The sequence below is a fragment of the Gobio gobio genome (assembly GCF_949357685.1).
Source record: "Gobio gobio genome assembly, chromosome: 25".
Taxonomy (NCBI): Eukaryota; Metazoa; Chordata; class Actinopteri; order Cypriniformes; family Gobionidae; genus Gobio; species Gobio gobio.
Window position 1 is genome coordinate 25,633,489 of NC_137121.1, and position 17,046 is coordinate 25,650,534.

The 17,046-nt window shown below is 37.5% G+C and overlaps 1 protein-coding gene across 2 annotated transcripts; it reads left to right on the forward strand.

Moving 5' to 3' along the window:
• The first annotated feature begins 7,208 nt into the window (after positions 1 to 7,208).
• On the forward strand, positions 7,209 to 15,141 carry eif3ja (eukaryotic translation initiation factor 3, subunit Ja). Of its 2 annotated transcripts, XM_079809436.1 has the most exons (9): positions 7,209 to 7,292; positions 7,431 to 7,519; positions 8,005 to 8,056; positions 8,340 to 8,437; positions 9,123 to 9,237; positions 9,309 to 9,473; positions 9,550 to 9,623; positions 13,852 to 13,893; positions 13,981 to 15,141. In XM_079809436.1, exons 1-8 carry the CDS (start codon positions 7,271 to 7,273, stop codon positions 13,864 to 13,866), a joined length of 630 nt encoding a protein of 209 aa, XP_079665562.1. In that variant the 5' UTR covers positions 7,209 to 7,270; the 3' UTR covers positions 13,867 to 13,893; positions 13,981 to 15,141. The 2 variants fall into 2 exon arrangements, with proteins under 2 accessions (XP_079665562.1, XP_079665561.1); XM_079809435.1 differs by lacking the exon at positions 13,852 to 13,893.
• The last annotated feature ends 1,905 nt before the right edge of the window (positions 15,142 to 17,046 follow it).

Consider the following 17,046-nt stretch of genomic DNA (forward strand, 5'->3'; position numbering starts at 1 on the left):
CGGAGCGATCTGTGCTCAGGCTCTGCCATTCTCAGCACCATCAAAATAAAAGTCGGCGTGCCATCAAAATAAAATCACAACAACAAGCACGCCTTACGTCACTTCAGAGTTCCTACTGGCGGTTCGAATGCAGCCAGGAAAACAGCCCTAGGGGAATTTTAAGTCATTGGGGAACCGCCCTGGTGGCTAGTACCTATAACTAAGTTCCTAAAACTACCCTGTGCGAAAGCCCCTCATGTGACCAACTTGAACTTGAAATCTGTTGGGGGGGGTCTTTCGCAATGAAATGGCGTGTACATTCCTACTGAAGTGACTGGATTTCAACAGTAAATGTGACCGCACCTTTATGCAGGGAAAACAGCCACATAATCATAAGGATTAAATCATATATTTAATTAGAAAATCATGCAAAATACAGTTTCTACATTTGATAGGTGCAAAATCAAATTTTGGCCCCTTAGTGCAACACACTAACCAATAATAGAACATGTATTAGCCAGGTAGAGATAAGGAAATTCTCAAGATATATGCACCTAAAGGACCATAAAGTATGCAGTGCAATAAAGTGTGCTAATATCAAATACTGGAATAAAATGTGCCAATACCCAGAACTGATTACAAGGCATCATTCTATATGCAATTTACACCTACACCTTGACTCAGCTTGACTTGAGCTCCCTGCGCTGTATCAAAACCTCTGAGGAAAACAACCTCATCCAAATCAAGCACAGTACACCACAGCATCAGAGAGACAGATCTGCACAATTCAGCAGGTGTATCAGCAGGAAACATGCTGATAATTTCCTGCACTACAGGGATTTCTCCCTTGATGAGGTGCATCAGATTCCCAGTGGAAATACGACCTCCTGCTTTTGATTGTGACTCACTTAAGTCCCCTTATACAACACAAGCTTGCTTCAACACAGATGGACAGGTTTTTTTTAGGTTGACACAGAGAAAAACGGTGTCACAACTGTACCTTTAGGGGTACAACCGCTTGCCACTGGGGCAGTACCCTTAAAAGGACATCTTTGTACCTTTTGTTATAACAAAAAGGTTCATAGTGGTACCTAAGGTGCACCTTTTAGGAGTAAAAAAGGTACAAAGATGTCCTTTTAAGGGTACTGCCCCAGTGGCAAGCTGTTGTACCCCTAAAGATACATTTTGTGTGTTGAAATCTTCATAATTATAAAGTTTTTTTCGGGATACTGAAAATCAGGAAACGTTGGATCTGTGTAACACTATACCCCTGCAGAAGTTTGAAAACAGCCTTTTAAGCATGGCTTAAGTGTTCAAATACTTTTGTAGGCCATTTTACTGCTAAACGTTTAAGAATGGGAAAATCAGGGGTGGCAGAATGTTTTTTCAGCCGCTGTTTAGATTTGCTAAACTTGTTAATCTATCTGCATTTAATGTGGTTTATATACATTTTGCAAAGTAAATTGATTCTTATTCCTCATAAATTAAGCAACTCACAGTTTGCAACTTCAGATAAACTGTGGGAATTGGCCAAGACCTTAATAGGAAAAAAAAAACAGCAAGCCTAAGCTAAAAACGTGGTCTTGGTTGAAGCATGTAATCGAACACATTAGTATCGCTATTAGATCAGCAAGCAACTTCTAACTGCCCAATATACTTGTCTTCCTTAATGTTCCTCCATGTTCAGCAACTGTCAATGAATTTGCAGAGGGTTTTTCCCCCATTTGGTGTAAATTGTAGAGCTTTCTTATTCAGCAATGCATAAATGTGCCTTTGTTTACTTTTCTGTGAAGCTCATTTAATAAAATAGGTTTGAAATAAACACCATTTTGAGTATTTGAATGCACTAAAACTTAGATTTAAATAGATTATCTTATGTTCATGAATGTCACCTGAACTAAAAACAGGGTTCCCATGACATTTCCACAGTTCACACACATTGAACAATGAATTTCCATGATTTTTCCATTACTTTTCAGGTAATTCTTGATTATGAGATAATTTTTAAAGTTCATTTAATCGAGATTAGTACTTAGAAAGCAATTTCAATAAAATATGTACATATTTTAGAGCAGAAAATAGTTAGGAAAAAAATATATTCACTTCTTCTTAAAATGCCCTGATATTTCCCGATTTTAAAAGCTTTTCTTCATTCATGATAAGGACTAAAATCATTTATATAGATTGCACTCAAATTGAGCAATTTCTAATTAATGAAATATTTTGCAATTGAACATAACTTGAAAATGTATACGCCATAGTAAGTTTCCACCAGTCCTAGAAACCAAAAAAAAAATTACATTTAAAATTTCCTCACTATGCATATCCATATTTTCCTATTACGTTATAACTATATGTGACCCTGGACCACAAAACCAGTCATAAGTTGCACGGGTATATTTGTGGCAATAGCCAACAATACATTGTATGGGTCAAAATGATCGACTTTTCTTTTATGCCAAAAATCATTAGGATGTAAAGATCATGTTCCATGAAGATATTTTGTAAATGTCCTACTGTAAATATATCTAAAATGTATTACTAGTAGTAATATGTGTTGCTAAGGACTTCATTTGGACAACTTTAAAGGCGTTTTTCTCAATATATCGATTTTTTTGCACCCTCAGATTCCAGATTTTCAAATAGTTATATCTCGGCCAAAAAAATATATCCTAACAAACCATACATCCATGGAAAGCTTAATTATTCACCTTTCAGATGGTGTATAAATATAAATTTTAAAAAAAATTGACCCATATGACTGGTTTTGTGGTCCATGGTCACATATTACCTTATGGCCAATGTGTTAAAAAAACAAAACAATACAAGGATCTGCCCATATCTGACAAACTAAATGGGTTGGTAAAGGAAAATAACACAAATGCACAATCTGTCAAACATGGTTTGAAATGTAAAGGTGCAAGTGCAGTCCCTAGACCTGCAGGGAGTTGCTGTCTCATCTAAATGTAAATGCTTTAGTCTGGACATTTCCCTGCTGAAAATAGAAAAAGAAAAAAGAAAACATCTTAAACCAGCCTAAGCTAGGAAAAGAACCACAGTTTTGGTGGCCTTATCTGGTTTAAACTGGTCTCCCAACCTGACCAAGCTGGTGTTCAGCTGGATTAGCAGGACAACAAGCTGGTCTGACCAGGTAAAAGTGTCCCAAAGCTCTCTAAACACCCTAACAGACAATAAAAGCGGCATATGCAGGTTTAAGCTGTTAGTTTTTTTTAGCAAGGTTGTATGGTCAGATAACGACCTTAGGTTTATCCAAATGCATTTGTACAGCTATTGCCCTATATAACAGCTCACAAAACATTCTTTCGATTTTGAATATTTCAAATAAAAGTTTCTAAATGAACCTCCTTCAGCACCAAAATAAGTCTCTGACGTCACGACCCATTCTTCCAGTGATCTCGAGGCTGAATTACTGCAACATCCATCGACCCGACTCCTCGCAGCCCAAATTAATCACAAACACAGCTCATACTCCGTGAATAGTAGTCAAAATGCTCTTGTTTCTGCACATAACATCATAAGGAACATGCGCCCGCCTCATATCCAGAGAATATGAAGAAACGTCGCCGTTTCAGCGTCATTGAGATGCCACATAAATGTGCACGCGCTTAAAACCTGCACTCACTCACAACGACAAAATAACACGTGGCGATGAGAATTAGCACGCTGTGCATTTTGTCTTTTTAGTGCAGGTATTATAAAACTGACAAAAAAATCGAAGCGTGTAATATATAATTTTAAAACCGACCGACGATAAGCTTTTAAAATGAGCAAGTGCTTACCGAAGCCAGTTTGGCGTTGCTCAACCAAATGAATATCTGTCGTTGTTTTGCTCAGACATTTACAGACCAAATGTTACGACATGTCTTTCATGAACCACAGATGCTGAGGAACGTGGATGTAGCTTATACACACACACACACACACCCTCAGCATCCCGGGACAGAAAAGCGCTTTATGACTTTTTTTTTTTTTTTAAAGAGACAGTAACTAGCAAATCAATTCTTTAGATTTGTCCTCTCTGTGACAATAATTATCTTCCCTGTCTGAAATTAACAAACCTAAAACATAATACAAATAATCTTGTCTTTATCGATTAAATAGCCTGGACTATTAATGTCAAGGAAAACATCAGCATACATAGTGCATACTTTATAAAGTAGGCCTATTCCAGTATGCAATAATAAACATAGTATAATTGGGGCTTTGTCTGAAATTTCCCTATATAGTGCACTATTTCAGAGGACAGCCATTTGTAGTGGTGTCCGAAACCATAGTGGACATTGTCGAGCACTCTTTCAATCCCACAATGCACTGCAATGGCAAGTGTATTGTATTGTACAATAGCAAGTAATTGATGTACACTCATCGACTAGGCGCTAAAGAATACCCTGCATTGGAAGTGGCGTGCCAAATGAATTCTAGTGTCTTGGCAGAAGATGGTGTCCGCAGCACTTCTGCCACACTCAGTGTCCGAATTCACACACTCATTTTCATTCACTCATTCAGTGTTGCCTACTATATTAGTGAAGTAATAAAGGGAATAGCACAATTTCAGATACAGTCGTAGTATGTTAATAGTTAATAATAGTTAAATAGTTAATACAGATCATCAAAGAATCCAGATATGTTAAGAACTGTAAAATCACAATAATTTCCTTTGCAAATGTAACCGATCCTACTCTACCCGCTGAGCAGGATTGGGGTCTCCAGGTCTCCAAGCTAACAAGGACACTAAAGCTAGCTGCCAGCCGCTAGCCGCTAGTGCACCTCTTGAAACCAGGGGAGTGAGGTTTACATGCATAGCTCTTATGTCCGTTGCACATAAAAAACTATTAAAGACCCCATAAAGTTTTTAAAATCAGAGCTGTTGTCTTATTGTTACAGGAAGGTTGAGCGGGACATATATAGAGGATTGACAATTGACTTTAGCTTCATCACTGCTATTGTAAATCAATGCCATGAATCTGAAAACGCTCCATAAAGGGTATGCATTGACGTCACTTTTCCACCGGAACACGCCCCCTCAGCTGGACTGAGTAGTAAAAGAGCTGCTGCATGAATGGATTTAATTGGGGAAACTGCAAAAATATTAAAAATGATCAGTTTAAACTAAAAATTTGGACTCAACAGTGATCCTTACAACTTACCAAAGATCCATGAGCCATGGATATTGACATGCAGCCAGGAATTATGTTTCCTGACATTTATATGTGCATGATTTTTGGGGAAATTCATAAATCAAATTTTTGTGAACTTTGTGAACGCTTTATGTAAATACAATATAGGTAGGTGATCACTTATCCACTTATAAAAACATCCAATTTATGCAGAATATAAGCTGGTAAATATTTAATTGATGAGTTGTCAATACAATATATAACAATACAATTTATAGGGTATGATTTTTACCCCAAAATCCAACATATTGGCACAAAATTATAACTGCAAATCCACGTTTTGTTGCCTGTAGTCCAGTTTCTGGGAATTGTAGCGATTCATTTTGCTTATTTTTTCTGTAGCTTTTGGCAGTCTGTTAAAAAATACCTCAGATTTATTGTCAGTTCTATTTGTACAGTCAATCTCAAAGCTCTTGCCCATTTTAGCAGTGTTTTGTGTGTTTTTTGCAGCATTCATGCTGAAAACCAGTGTTGTCTTTTTGCCACTCAGTGGGTGTAACCGCAGTCACTCCAGCCAACGGTGACGTCATGTGCATACCCTCTATTCATTATCCCCTACTTTAGTTCACTAATATAGTCAGCATCTCTCTGGCGAGATGCAGGAATTAATTTGCCATGACCCTCAAAGTGCTGGGCATTCTGCTAGCCGTTGAGTGTATACTTGTTATCGCAGTGCATTATGGGATTGAACAAGTACTCTCAGGGTGCGTTCCATTCGACCGTAAGTGGACTGCGAAGTGGACTTCAGAGGGTATTCCGCCATCTTAAGTGTGATTCCAATCCAAAGGGAGCGAACATGTTCAGTTCGAAGGGTACTGCGAACGGCGTAGGGAAGAAGGAAACATCGATACATCACTTCACAGGAAGTGGAGAGTGAAAATCACCCAACTGTCATTGCGTGTCGCGTCACCTGTCTGAACGGAGCAGCCCCGTTTTTAAACAGCTCTGCGATGGAGGAGTTTTGCATTTGAATATTTATTATTATACAAACTAGAGTATTTATGAATGGTTATGGCAATAACTGTTACATTCGCATATTATATTTATGAATATCAAATACGTTAAAAGTGTTGAGAAGCAGCTGAGGGCTGTCATTTTTTATATTTTACTTTATTTACCTCAGGAATGTTTACTATGCAACTGCGCTTGGGAAAGAAAGCGCACGAGATGAGACCGCTACAAAGATCATTGATTAAGAATACATTTACACATATTTAACCAAATCAAAATGTATTTTCATATTGAATGACAGGTGCAGCTTCAAATCTGTTTATAGTCATTACAGGTAACTTGTAAACGAATAAAACTAATAGACAATGTTTTGATTATATTTGTAGATACTGTGTGTTTTGTAAATGTATATGCGTATTATATGGTTTTAAATTTGAAAGTAAAGTACATTACAATATTAATGTATGTTATATAATCTGCGCGACCCCTTCTTTGCTTTTCTTTGATGACGTTGCAGGGCGTTCCAAATGAGCGATTATTGTCAGCGAAGTCCACTTCAACTGATCTACCGTGCTCAGGGAGTAGGGAGCAGTGAACAGTGTGTAGGGACCCTGTCGAATGGAACGCACCCTCAATGATGTCCCCTACTTCAGACACCACTACAAATGGTTGTTCCCTCAAATTATTAAAGGGCTCACATAAAAAGTCACTAAAACTAAGCAGCTTTCTGTTGGTCAATGTGGCGAATCTGCATGAGAAAATAAACCTATATGAATGGGGATATCTTTCGTCCTCATTTGCCAAACAATGATATTTCTGACCGCAACTAGTTGGTTGTAGGGGGAGGTGTTTTCTAGACTAGTGAGAATTTGATTGGACAAAATCACTCATAGTGCAGGATGAGTCATCAATATTGTTTTCCTTTTTCTATTTGCAAGAGACTGTAAACTTTAAATGTGTATACATCTTCAAACAGTTATTTTGTCAACCTTTATGAGTACATTTAGCATATAGATGGCCTCAAAGCTGATACACACGGACTAAAAATGGCCTTTTATTTTGAAATGTCTGGAAGTCTTCGCGCGCAGTGTGTTCAGCAGCTTCACTAGTCCCTCATTTTTCCCCTCAGCGACACTGACATCATGGCGGACGTCGATTCGTGGGGTGAGAATTTGTGTAAACTTCACCGTTATTTTTCTTTTCTGTTCGCACGAATTCCTATTAATACGTTTTCTCGAATAAAGTGTCGCAATAAGGCACGGCTGTCATTTAGTAACCTGTCTAAACGCTGCTATTTTCCAGAGGCCGATAGTTTCGAGCCCGATGAGCCCATCAAACAGGCGGCAGTTCACGATAAATGGGAGGGCGAGGATGAAGAAGACGACGTGAAAGTTAGTAACGAATGCTTTGTTTGTCGTTCACTAACCATGGTTGTGTTTATTTCTCTTAACAATGAAACATTTATAAGTTACAGTCAGGTAACTCTAGCTAGCTACTCTTGCTAACTCAAGTGTCAAAAATAGCGTGGTGAGTGATGAGTCTAAATGTGTCCAGTTAGTATTAGCATGGGCTTACACCTGCTTAAAGACATAGACAATCGTTACACAGTGAAATGATATTAATTATATGAACTAATTACATGTTAAATGTATGTCTTTGCTTAGTTAGTAATTCATATAACGTTACTGTACAGCAGAACATCACTGTCATCTGTTGCTTATCTCACATGATCATCATACATCTCAAAGTAACGTTAGTCAGCCTTCATAAGAGGATAGATTTTATGAATGTGGAAGTAAAGATTTCCAGCTAATCTTTTTATTTTATGCTACCTACCACTATGAGCCATTTTAATTTGTGTTTTTTGTTCATGTAGGATAATTGGGATGATGAAGAAGAGGAAGAAAAGGAGGAGGAAAAAAAGTCAGGTAACGTTACAGTGATATGAAATACATAAATTGGTATTACTGTCTGTCAACATTTCGGATGGAATTATATATTGTATGTATGTGTCTTCACCTCTTGTAATGGTTTATAGCAGTCGACTTGTGTACTCCTGTGATTGATTTTCTCGATTTCTTAATGATAAAATTACAAAAATGTTTAAAACTGCTTGAACTTTATGCACATATTTGCATGCACGTTCTTCAAAGCAGTTATAAGTTGTAAAGTTAAACTTTGAGGTTCAATTGTGTATTTTTTCACTTATAGAGGCTGAGGCTAAACCACCAGAAAAGAAGAAACTCAGTGAAAAGATAAAAGAAAAGGAGAATTTACAAAGAAAAAAACAAGAGGAGCTAAAAAAACAAGTACGTTCAGGCATGGCTGTTTCGTTTAATATTTTTCATTAAAAGTTATGTATTACATGTTCACATTTGTTTAATATTTAATTTACATATTGACACCCTCGAGAGCTTTTTTATTTACGGCATTTTGTAAAAGTCCCATATTTCATTTTTTTTTACACACATACGCTACTGTTCAAAAGTCTGAGGTAAGTACAATTTAGTTTATAATTAATATGTTTATTCATCAAGTGACAATAAAAACATTTATACTGTTTCAAAACATTTATATTTCAAATAAATGGTGTTCTTTTGAACTTTCTATTCATCAAAGAATCCTTGAGAAAAAAAAATCACTATTTTCACAAAAATATGAAGCGGCACAATCGTCTTCAACATTGATAATATTAAGAAATATTTCTTGAGCAGCAAATCCTCATATTAGAATGATTTCTGAAGGATCATGTGACACTGAAGACTGGAGTAATGGTGCTGACATAATAAAACTATAATTTTAAATTGAAATATTTCACAATATTTTATCTAATAAATATAAACATAAAAAAATCTTAGTGACCCCAAACTTTTTAACAGTAGTGTATATAAATGTGTATATATATTTTATTAATTCATACCTTTATTAATAGTATAAGTGAGATTGAAGGATATATGAAGACTTTCACTAAGCATAACTGTAATTTTTCAACAGTTAGAGTCGTCAACAAACAGCACAGAACTCACACCAGAAGAGGAGCAGGCAGAAGAACTTAGAGTGCAAAAACTACAGGAGGATTCAGACTTAGAACTAGCAAAAGAGGCATTTGGTAAGTGCTTTCAATATATCCATATCCACATTTGTACATTTTGAATGTTTAACTTTTATTCTCTTTTGTAGGTGTAGTATCGAATAATGTTACAGGAATCGATGCGATGAGTCCCTCTTCAAAAGAAGACTTCACAGAGTTTGAGCGGTTGCTAAAAGAAAAAATATCTCCCTATGAGAAGTCTATACACTATTCCAGCTTTTTAGAGACGCTGTTTAGGGACCTGTGTCTATCATGTAAGTATGCCTCCTTTTTGATAGTTATTCATTCATTCTCAATGTAAATCACGTATGATTCCAATGGGTTTTGCAGTGGAAGTTGACGACTTGAAGAAAATTAGCACCTCACTGACAGCGTTACTGAGTGAAAAGCAGAGGCAAGAAAAGGTATGAAATCCATTTAATTCCAGACATAAACTAAACTATGTACATTTTATTTTTTATTTTTTTTATCTTTTAATGTAAAATGCTGTTATTATTTTGTTTGTGTATATGCACAAACACACTCGCTGTCAAATCCGCTACTTTTAAGAAATGGAAAAAACATTCTTTTAACAATAAACACAGTTAGCAAAGTTATTGTGGCTTTATATATCATCAGACACTTGCATCATTCAGGGCTCGACATTAAGCCTTTTCATGTGCTTGTCCATCGGACAAGTAAATCGGTTATTCACAGAAAAATGAAAGTAATGAAACATGGCTGAGTGTTGCTGTGAGATGTGCTATGGTTCTTCTGTGATCTTGGAACAATTTTTGCTGCTGAAACAGAACAAAAACAGTCAATTTTGCAGTGTTTCCCATATGTTGAGAATTTACTTGTGGTGGTGGGCAGGGTGGAGTGGCTTGGTGCGGTGCTTGATGAGCGAGTTCAGAATAATCTAGTCAAACAAAGGTTTATGTATTGATATGCAGATAAAATTAACTTTTATTAACAACAGTAATGGGCAAACAACTACAAATTTTTATAGGGACATTTTAAATATTCCGCTCTTATTAAATGTAGGCGCTCTTTACTTGTTTTCTGGGCAATTTAGTCACATAGAAAAAAAACATAGAAAATATTTTTATTTATTTATTTTTTTTCGACTTTGTGACTCCCTACTTTTGTCCATATATTAGGGAGTGTATATGTGGTAAATTCATGTCTTTTTTTAATTAAAAGTGCTTGTTTGCCACAAAGCAACACCTACTAAGCATACACCTTTAAACTTTTAGTTTTACATATTATCACATTAAAAATAACAAAACTTATATATATGAATGAATTAATCACATTTTTCTCTAGTTAATCGTGATTAAAAACGTGAGTTTTTAATATTTTTATATTGTAATAATTTTCCAGTTATTAATGTAGAAACAACTTAAAGATGGTATATTTGTTGTAATGGCATCTTTTTATGAATTAATATTAATATTACTGACATTGATACGGTCACTGATTTAAAAAAAACAAAAACAATAATAGGCATTCAGCATTACAGTATAATTGAAAGCTATCAATTTCAACATTTATTAGGCTTTAAAAAAATAACTTTTAATTTAAATTAACTTTAAAAAAATTGCACAAACCCATTATTATAAATGTTATATTTACCTGTGGCCTTCATACCTGTTAGACATATACAGAAATTGAATAAAGTTATCAAACAGTCTGCACTGCATGAATAATAAATGAAATATAGATAAATCCTTATTAAAACTACAATTTTCTGTTACCTTTGTTCTTTGATGAACATTAATGACAGACGTCACAGAAACTGGTTTATTAGGCCCCGTCCACATGAAGCCAGAGCTTTCCCTATCCAATCTTTTTTCCCCTCATTTCAATAAATATCTGCGTACACACGAGAGCACTGAAACAGACTCAAAACGATGTAGTGTACATGCCAGACCAGTATGTGGCGCTGTAATTCTGCTCCAGAAATACACTAAAAGCAGAGAAGAAGAGTTGTGGCTAGAAGGGATACAGCAATGATAGGAAGTGAGGCAAAATCTCACGATAAAATAACAATAAATACATTTGCTACTTACCCGATTGTGTTTTATTAAAGGTCCCATGGCATGAAATTTTCATTTTATGAGGTATTTCAACATTAATATGAGTTCCCCTAGCCTGAATATTGTCCCCAAGTGGATAGAAATGTTGATCGGTGTAAACCCGAGTTCTGGCTGTCTGTCTCTGCCTTTGAGAAAATGACAGGCCAGACTAGCCAATCCTGAAGTCTCCTGGTTTGACGTCCAAGCAGGAACGGTTTCCTCCCTTTCCTCCGCCCAGAGAATCTGCCACGCCCATGCAAACGCTGGAGAGATCATTAACGTTACTTGTGAACGAGTGAACACTGGCAGTTTCTCAGTGTTTGGATGTACAAATGAAAACAGAAGTCTTTCTTCAGTTCCTTCTGATCTGTGATCATTGATTTCTTATGTGTAGCTTATTATTTATTATTTGTGGACACGCAGCGGCTTCTCTCTCTCCAGACAGAACAGTGTTTTCGTGTTTTCTATCTTGTGAGTCAGTGTTTTTGTACGTCCTTGTCGCGTCTATCTGTTCTAAAATGTGCATACAGTCTTTTCCGTTTAACATCAGCAGTCACATCTTTAGAGATAAACTTCACACACGCCGAAGCTCGGCCTTCAACATCCCCGACCCCCAGTACTGCATCTAGCCCACAGCGGAGGCACCAAACGCAGCGTGAGATTAAGGAGAAGGGGGGTAAGCGTGAGCATATCTGGGCTAGGCTAGCCAGCTTTCCCCACAATAAACTGGATAACATTCGATTACTGCTGTTGTGTCTTTGTTTGCGCTGTGTAACGTTACTCAATGCGCGTCAATGACGCTATTCATATGATTGGAACATATCTAGAAATAATGCTATACTCAACACTTACTAACTCGTTCATCTCGCTGTAATGGTACATTGCATGTGTTACAAAGTTGGTAGAATAATGATGAAGAGGACTCGGTGTGACTGGGACTCGTGTTTATTCAGAACTCTCAAATACAAACACAATAAACTCGCGCTGACAGACAGCGCTCTCATAACTCAGTAGTTACTATAAATAACTTTGTTAGCATTGCAATCGCTTCGTCTCCGTGATGTCCGGTTCGCGAACGAATCATTCTTTTGAATCGGTTCTTTTTAGTGAACCGAACCAGTTCACCAAATCGGACTGAATCGTTCTAAACGGTTCGCGTCTCGAGTCAGCGCTGATCCATAATTTACTAAAGTTACTAACTTTCTGACATGAGTGACAGCCCCTCCGACTAGAAATAAACTAATAACCTGAAGTATATTCTTGTAACTACAACAGTTCACCCTGAACTGAGACGTGCTGAGAGAACTGATGAGAAGTGAACACAGGTCCATCCGTCTCTCTGGCAGACTCGTGCCTGCTCGTGCCTCGTTAAACCACGCCCCCTCTGCTCATTTAAAATGCAAAGATGTCAGCCAATCACAACAGTGGGCGTTTTTACTGAAGTCTCACAGCAGACACGCCTCTTGAAGCAGGGCATTCAGCCACAGGGCAAACAGCAGTATAGAAAAAATGCCTTTTATTTCTAAATTATGACATTTTATGATGTAAAAATCATACTAATAATATAAGTACACCTCAGAAAACACTATAAAATAATAGAAAAATGCCATGCCATGGGACCTTTAACGCCTACCCCAACCCTAAACCTACCCTCACAATAATGCAAATACAGTAATTAAATGACGCAATATTAATGTGCGCATGCCCAGTGCACGTAGTTGTTGTCTTTCTAGCCTTTCCCGTGTGGGACGTGGTGTGATGACATCACCGTTTCACAAAATATACGGATTGGCTGTACACACAAAAACGCAAGGGTGTCGTTTTCAGATTTATCCACTCTGGGACCCAGTTTAAAAAAAATATCGGTTCATGCTCTCAAAACGCCGGATCCGTGTGGACGAAACGCTGATACGGTACAAAAGTTTTACGTATACAACTAAACGCGTCTCCGTGTGGACGGGGCCTTAGTCTGCGGTCACTTTAAGATCTGCCGCTGCTGAAAGTGATGTGGATCTGATTTTCTCAGTTCATTTAAGATGCAATTTAACTAATTTAAGACTGCTCTTATGAGAATACTCAACAAATGGGCATTTTGGCATAATTCTGTTATTGTTTGATCAAGCGTGAAAGAACTCGATACTGCCGCGCGTCTTTCTGTGCGTCAGGACATTCACAGACAGCATGTTCTCTTTAGTCTTGTCACGCTTGAATGGTTTAAAAGCATTTGCATTAATAAGAATGTGACCAATAATGTAACGCTAGCCAAAGGATGCCGCGTTAAATATTTTTAACGTTTTAAACTTTTTTTTTTAACCAGCCATGAGAAATCTTTATTAAAGTTATATTTAGAGAAATTAGTGATTGTTGTTTGATTAACATAAAAAACACAGACAGCAGCAGGAATATTAGGCTGCTGTCACTTTAAGAGCTGCACGGATCCAATATACTGATACACATGAGTTTCCTTTCTCAACTGTTTGCCTTCACTTAAGACGTAACTGACTATGTTTACCAGGATACTTGGCAAGACAGGCCATAATTTTGACATCATTTTGTTTGAATCTGTCTGTTCAAGCGCAAGAAGACGTGAAAGAGAGCTCAGTTCTGCATTTGCCCTGTATATATAATTTATTTATTACTTTAATATCATTATTATTTTGGTCCTAAATATTTTACATATGTATTTTTTTTATTTATTCAATAGGCAAACAAAGGTAAAAAGAAAAAGAAGGGAGTTGTACCAGCGGGAGGTTTTAAAGCCAAGCTGAAAGATGATCTGGCAGACTACGGAGAGTTTGATGGCGGCTATGCACAGGACTACGAGGATTTCATGTGACCAAGGCTTAACCCATTGATAACTTTTGCTGGTTGCTGAACCATACACCTTAACAGCATGACCTTACCCCACAGTCAGGCCCTCTACCAGAACCATGCTCGAACTCTGAACGTCATCCCACGCAATGCACACTTTCCCCTCAAAGAGGTTTATGCAGAGAATGAATTAACTGCGGTATTTTTCTCTGTTGTGAATTTAGGTCAATGTTTATCGGAATAATAAAACCGATGAAACGGCCTCCTCCTTGCAAATGTGATCGATTAATCGTGACAGTCCAGGATTATATGAACAAAGAGTGTTATTGTTCGGTAACTGCTACTTGGAAATAAATGACATTCTATGCAAATTTCTTTCCGTATTGATCTCCATGTTGTCGGGTTCGCTTCGGCCGTTATCTGTTTTGAACGGGGCGTTCCTTTTACAAACCAAGCCGATTTAAGGCAACCTATAAAACCTGAAGTGATGATATCCAAGTAGTCACATGGTTCATAAATCATGTCTACAATGTCAAACGTTTCATTTATTTTTTGTTCATAGACGATAGTGAGCTCATTTGTTTAGATAAGTAAATCTAGAGTGTAGCATACCTAATGTAAGCGAAAATAACTCCTTTACATTTGTAGCTCGTAATGCATTCCATGTGAAGTCTAAGACCAAAAGTATCACTCTAAAGGAACCGTTTTGAAGATACATTGCAGCGTTATTAGGATTACCTCAATTTTTGCGGAAGCAAAATGTGCGCATTGTTACAAATATAACTCATGTTTTCATTGCAGCACGTTATGCAGTTGCTCATTTGACCTCAACCATGCCAGCAAAGAATGAGTGTGATTCTTCTTCTGCTGATGATGATGAATAAGGGACTGAACGTTGATGTAGGGTCTTTGCAGGCGTCGTTTGGCTTTCCATTTTCTTGACAACTTTTAAGTGTGGTAGACATGCTTTAAAGAGACTTGCGATCAGCAAAGCCGATAATAGGACTCTGCACTGTTTTATAAAGATCTAATTTAATAAAAGTTGCTTAATTCATCAGTTGTTGTGTAATTTTGTGCTTTATATTGTCAGGTCTCTAATCTCTAAACATTGCATTCTTTATAAACTTGCTGAGGGATGAAACAATTATGTGGTAATTTGCATAAATCAGGCTTCAAGGATGAAATAAATCCACGCTATATATTTTGTAAATGCATGTCAGGGATCTTATTGTGAATGATTCATCCATGTACGTTGAACTTTTTAAACACTTTGTCTTTTCAAAAATCTAAATTTAACTGGATCTTCCAGTGAAATGGACAGACTTTCTCCATTCATTTAGTAAACCTCGCCTCTACACACTCGACTACAAGCTCAAAATAATTTTTGAGTGCAATAATGCCCACATTTTCTAACATTTTCACATTTTCTTTTTTTTAACAAATATGAATTATTCGTTAATATGTTTTTGGCAAGTCACACCACATGACATTTTGCAACCTATTAAAGGTCCTGTTCTTCGTGATCCCATTTTTCAAACTTTAGTTAGTGTGTAATGTTGCTGTTAGAGCATAAATAATACCTGTAAAATTATAAAGCTCAAAGTTCAATGCCAAGCGAGATATTTTATTTAACAGAAGTTCCCTTTCAAAGCCTACAGCAAACGGCCGGTTTGGACTACATCCCTGTACATCCTGCTTTAATTACGTCAGTAGAGCAGTTTGTCGACTAACCTCCGCCCACAAGAATATGCGAAAAAGGGGGCGTGGTCTTGTTGCTCCCGCGTGGAGAAGAGGAAGTGTTGCGTTCGGTTCGGTTCGGTTGTGTTTGTATAGTGTGTTTGTCACCATGTCGTCGAGACGCTGTTATTTTCATCCCGGAGTCAAATCACCTTTGTTTAGCTTTTTCAGGGACGCTGTACTTAGAGATCATTGAGCGCGTTCATCTCCCCGTTATGGTAAGAGGCGTGACCTTTCCGGGCAACGGGTGCTAAGCTGCTGTCCAATCACAACACGGGAACCGGAATCAGAACTCGGAACTCGTTACGTGTTTCTGAAGGAGGGACTTCATCGAACAAGGAAATTCTCAGGCCGTTTTGAGGACAGTGAAAACAGCGGTATACAGATAAGTAAATTGTGTGAAAAATACTGTGTTTTTACACGCGAAACATGAACACATGTTATATTGCACACTGTAAACACAATCAAAGCTTCAAAAAAACACGAAAAACGGGACCTTTAACTTGTCACCCCCTTTCATGAATTGTTATTCTAATTCTTTGGAATAAAGACCAGGTTGGCCCATTTTAAAAGAATCCACTCAGCAGATAATTGCTGAAATTAATGCAATTAAAAAAACTAAAGTTTTAGTGTAAAGAAAAACATTTTTTAGTTTTATGCTATATACTGTATGTATGTGTATATATATACAGATCAGGCCTAACATTATGACCACCTTCCTAATATTGTGTTGGTCCCCCTTTTGCTGCCAAACCAGCCCTGACCCCTTCGAGGCATGGACTCCACTAGACCCCTGAAGGTGTGATGTGGTATCTGGCACCAAGATGTTAGCACCAGATCCTTTAAGTCCTGTAAGTTCCGAGGTGGGGCCTCCATGGATCAGACTTGTTTGTTCAGCACATCCCACAGATGCTCGATTGGATTGAGATCTGGGGAATTTGGAGGCCGAGTCAACATTTGGAGCATTTTTGCTTTGAGTCAGGACGCATTATCCTGTGAAAGAGGCCACAGCCACCAGTGAATACCGTTTCCATGAAAGGTTGAACATGGTGTGTAACAATGCTTAGGTTGGTGGTACGTGTCAAAGTAACATCCACATGGATGGCAGGACCCAAGGTTTCCCAGCAGAACATTGCCCAAAGCATCACACTGCCTCCGCCGGCTTGCCTTCTTCCCATAGTGCATCCTGGTGCCATGTGTTCCCCAGGTAAGCGACGCACAC